The sequence below is a fragment of the Alosa pseudoharengus genome, unplaced genomic scaffold, assembly GCF_046254945.1.
Source record: "Alosa pseudoharengus isolate Yale_2024_CS ecotype anadromous, Long Island Sound unplaced genomic scaffold, YU_APseudo_1.1 YU_APseudo_1.1_scf_9, whole genome shotgun sequence".
Classification (NCBI taxonomy): domain Eukaryota; kingdom Metazoa; phylum Chordata; class Actinopteri; order Clupeiformes; family Clupeidae; genus Alosa; species Alosa pseudoharengus.
In genome coordinates, this window is record NW_027468881.1 from 39,192,757 (window position 1) to 39,195,256 (window position 2,500).

At 48.6% G+C, this 2,500-nt stretch overlaps 1 protein-coding gene across 5 annotated transcripts in view; it reads right to left on the minus strand.

Moving 5' to 3' along the window:
• Positions 1 to 2,500, minus strand: part of LOC143115381 (ral GTPase-activating protein subunit beta-like) — a 47,299-nt gene that overhangs the window by 32,080 nt on the left and 12,719 nt on the right. For all 5 annotated transcript variants that reach the window (XR_012985087.1, XM_076277368.1, XM_076277369.1 and 2 more), the window contains exon 8: positions 434 to 582. Coding sequence is in view for 4 of the 5 variants with exons in the window: in XM_076277368.1 (XP_076133483.1) it covers positions 434 to 582 (149 nt within the window). In the remaining variant the exon portion in view is untranslated. The remainder of the gene's footprint in view (positions 1 to 433; positions 583 to 2,500) is intronic.

A 2,500-nucleotide genomic window follows, 5' to 3' on the forward strand; every position in this document is an offset into this window, starting at 1 on the left:
TGAAGCTATGAAGCAGGGACGAGAGATGGGAGGATTTAGACAGGTGGGAGGAGTTAAACAGGGAGAGGGTTTAGAGAGGTGGGAGGAGTGTGGTAAGAAGGGGGTGTGGTTAGAAGGGGTGTGGTTAGAAGGGGTGTGGTTAGAAGGGGTGTGGTTAAAAGAGGGGGTGTGGTTAAAAGAGGGGGTGTGGTTAGAGGGGGTGTGGTTAGAGGGGGTGTGGTTAGGATAGGGGGGTGGTTAAGAGAGTGTGTAGTTAGAAGAGGGGGTGTGGTTAGGAGAGGGGTGTGGTTAGGAGAGGGGGTGTGGTTAAGAGAGTGTGTAGTTAGAAGAGGGGGTGTGGTTAGGAGAGGGGTGTGGTTAGGAGAGGGGTGTGGTTAGGATAGGGGTGTGGTTAACAGAGGGGGCTTGGTAAGCGGTAAGGGTGCAGCCTTACGCTGGAGGACTTGCTGCTGGTCTTGCTGCCCACGGCGGAGCGGTGCTTGCGGCTGTGGGGGGGGGTGCTGCTGGTGCTGGAGGGGGGGGCCACACTGGTCCGGCTCAGAGGGGTGGGGGGGGAGATGTCCGCACGCGGCCGAGACACACCTGCACACACAGGTAGGATGGGGGGGTTAGAGACATACCTGCACACACAGGTAGGATGGGGGGCATGAGGTTAGAGACATACCTGCACACACAGGTAGGATGGGGGGGCATGAGGTTAGAGACATACCTGCACACACAGGTAGGATGGGGGGGTTAGAGACATACCTGCACACACAGGTAGGATGGGGGGGCATGAGGTTAGAGACATACCTGCACACACAGATAGGATGGGGGGGCATGAGGTTAGGATGGGGGGGCATGGTTAGAGAGGGTGTGGTCCGGCTGGTCAGGCTCAGAGGGGTGACTAGACTAGTATCCTAATAAGGCATTCTCATATACAGACTAGTATCCTAATGGAGGCATTCTCATATACAGACTAGTATCCTAATAAGGCATTCTCATATACAGACTAGTATCCTAATAAGGCATTCTCATATACAGACTAGTATCCTAATGGAGGCATTCTCATATACACTAGTATCCTAATGGAGGCATTCTCATATACAGACTAGTATCCTAATGGAGGCATTCTCATATACAGACTAGTATCCTAATAAGGCATTCTCATATACAGACTAGTATCCTAATGGAGGCATTCTCATATACAGACTAGTATCCTAATGGAGGCATTCTCATATACAGACTAGTATCCTAATGGAGGCATTCTCATATACAGACTAGTATCCTAATGGAGGCATTCTCATATACTAGACTAGTATCCTAGCAAGTCACCACGAGTCAGCCTACTACAGGTAATAGGTATAGTAAGATTGCATTAACGCATCAGTAACTAATGCTGAATATTTTCCTTAATTAGGTGGAGTTAGATTTATTAGGTTTAAAAAGAAGGGGTTCCTCAATCAATAGTTATAGAGTGTCACGCAGAGATGTGGAAACTGTTGTTGGTATGGAAAGTGACTCCTCACAAAACCATGTTGTTGTTGCTGCTGATTTCCTTTCAAAGGTCTTGAATGAAAAAGCCTGATGTTTGTAATCAGGGTCTCTGAGGAACTGCTTAACTTTGTTTTTCTCACCCGCCCATATGAACACACACACACACACACACACACACACACACACACACACACACACACACACACACACACACACACACACACACACACACACACACACACACACACAAGGACTGGCATCTTCGGAGCATAAACATGGCAAAACTCAAGAAAACTGAAGAACATTCTGTGATTATTTTCAAAACCACAACTGCTGCAGACACACCCGAACACTCTCTCTCTCTCTTCCACTCACACACACCAACATGCAGGCGCACACACACACACAGACAGACAGACAGACACACACACACACACACACAGACAGACAGACACACACACACACACACACAGACGCAGACGCACACACGCGCCCTGATTTTATAAAACTGCAGAGGAACTGGAGCTCTGAGATGATGTCAGTCACACATCAACACACAAACATCCTTATACACTAACACACACACATACATCCACACACACACACACACATCCACACACATTACACACACACACAAACACACACACACACACATTTCTCTCCACTGTATGAGTACTGCTCCGAGTATGGCACCTTCCTCTTTAGTAGACACACTAGCTAGCCAGTGTACACACACACACACACACACACACACACACACACACACACACACACACACACACACACACACACACACACACACACACACACACACACACACACACAAACACACACCTGTGCTATCCACCACAATCACCAGTCTCACAATAATGTTCACACCAAGTGGCACCCTGGCACCCTCATCCTTCTGGGTATTACCCAGAATCCCCTATTTGTGCCCCAGAATGCCCCTGTGCGTGTGTCTTACCCATGATGCCCCTGTGTGTGTGTGTTTTATTCATGATGCCCCTGTGCGCAAGGGTGT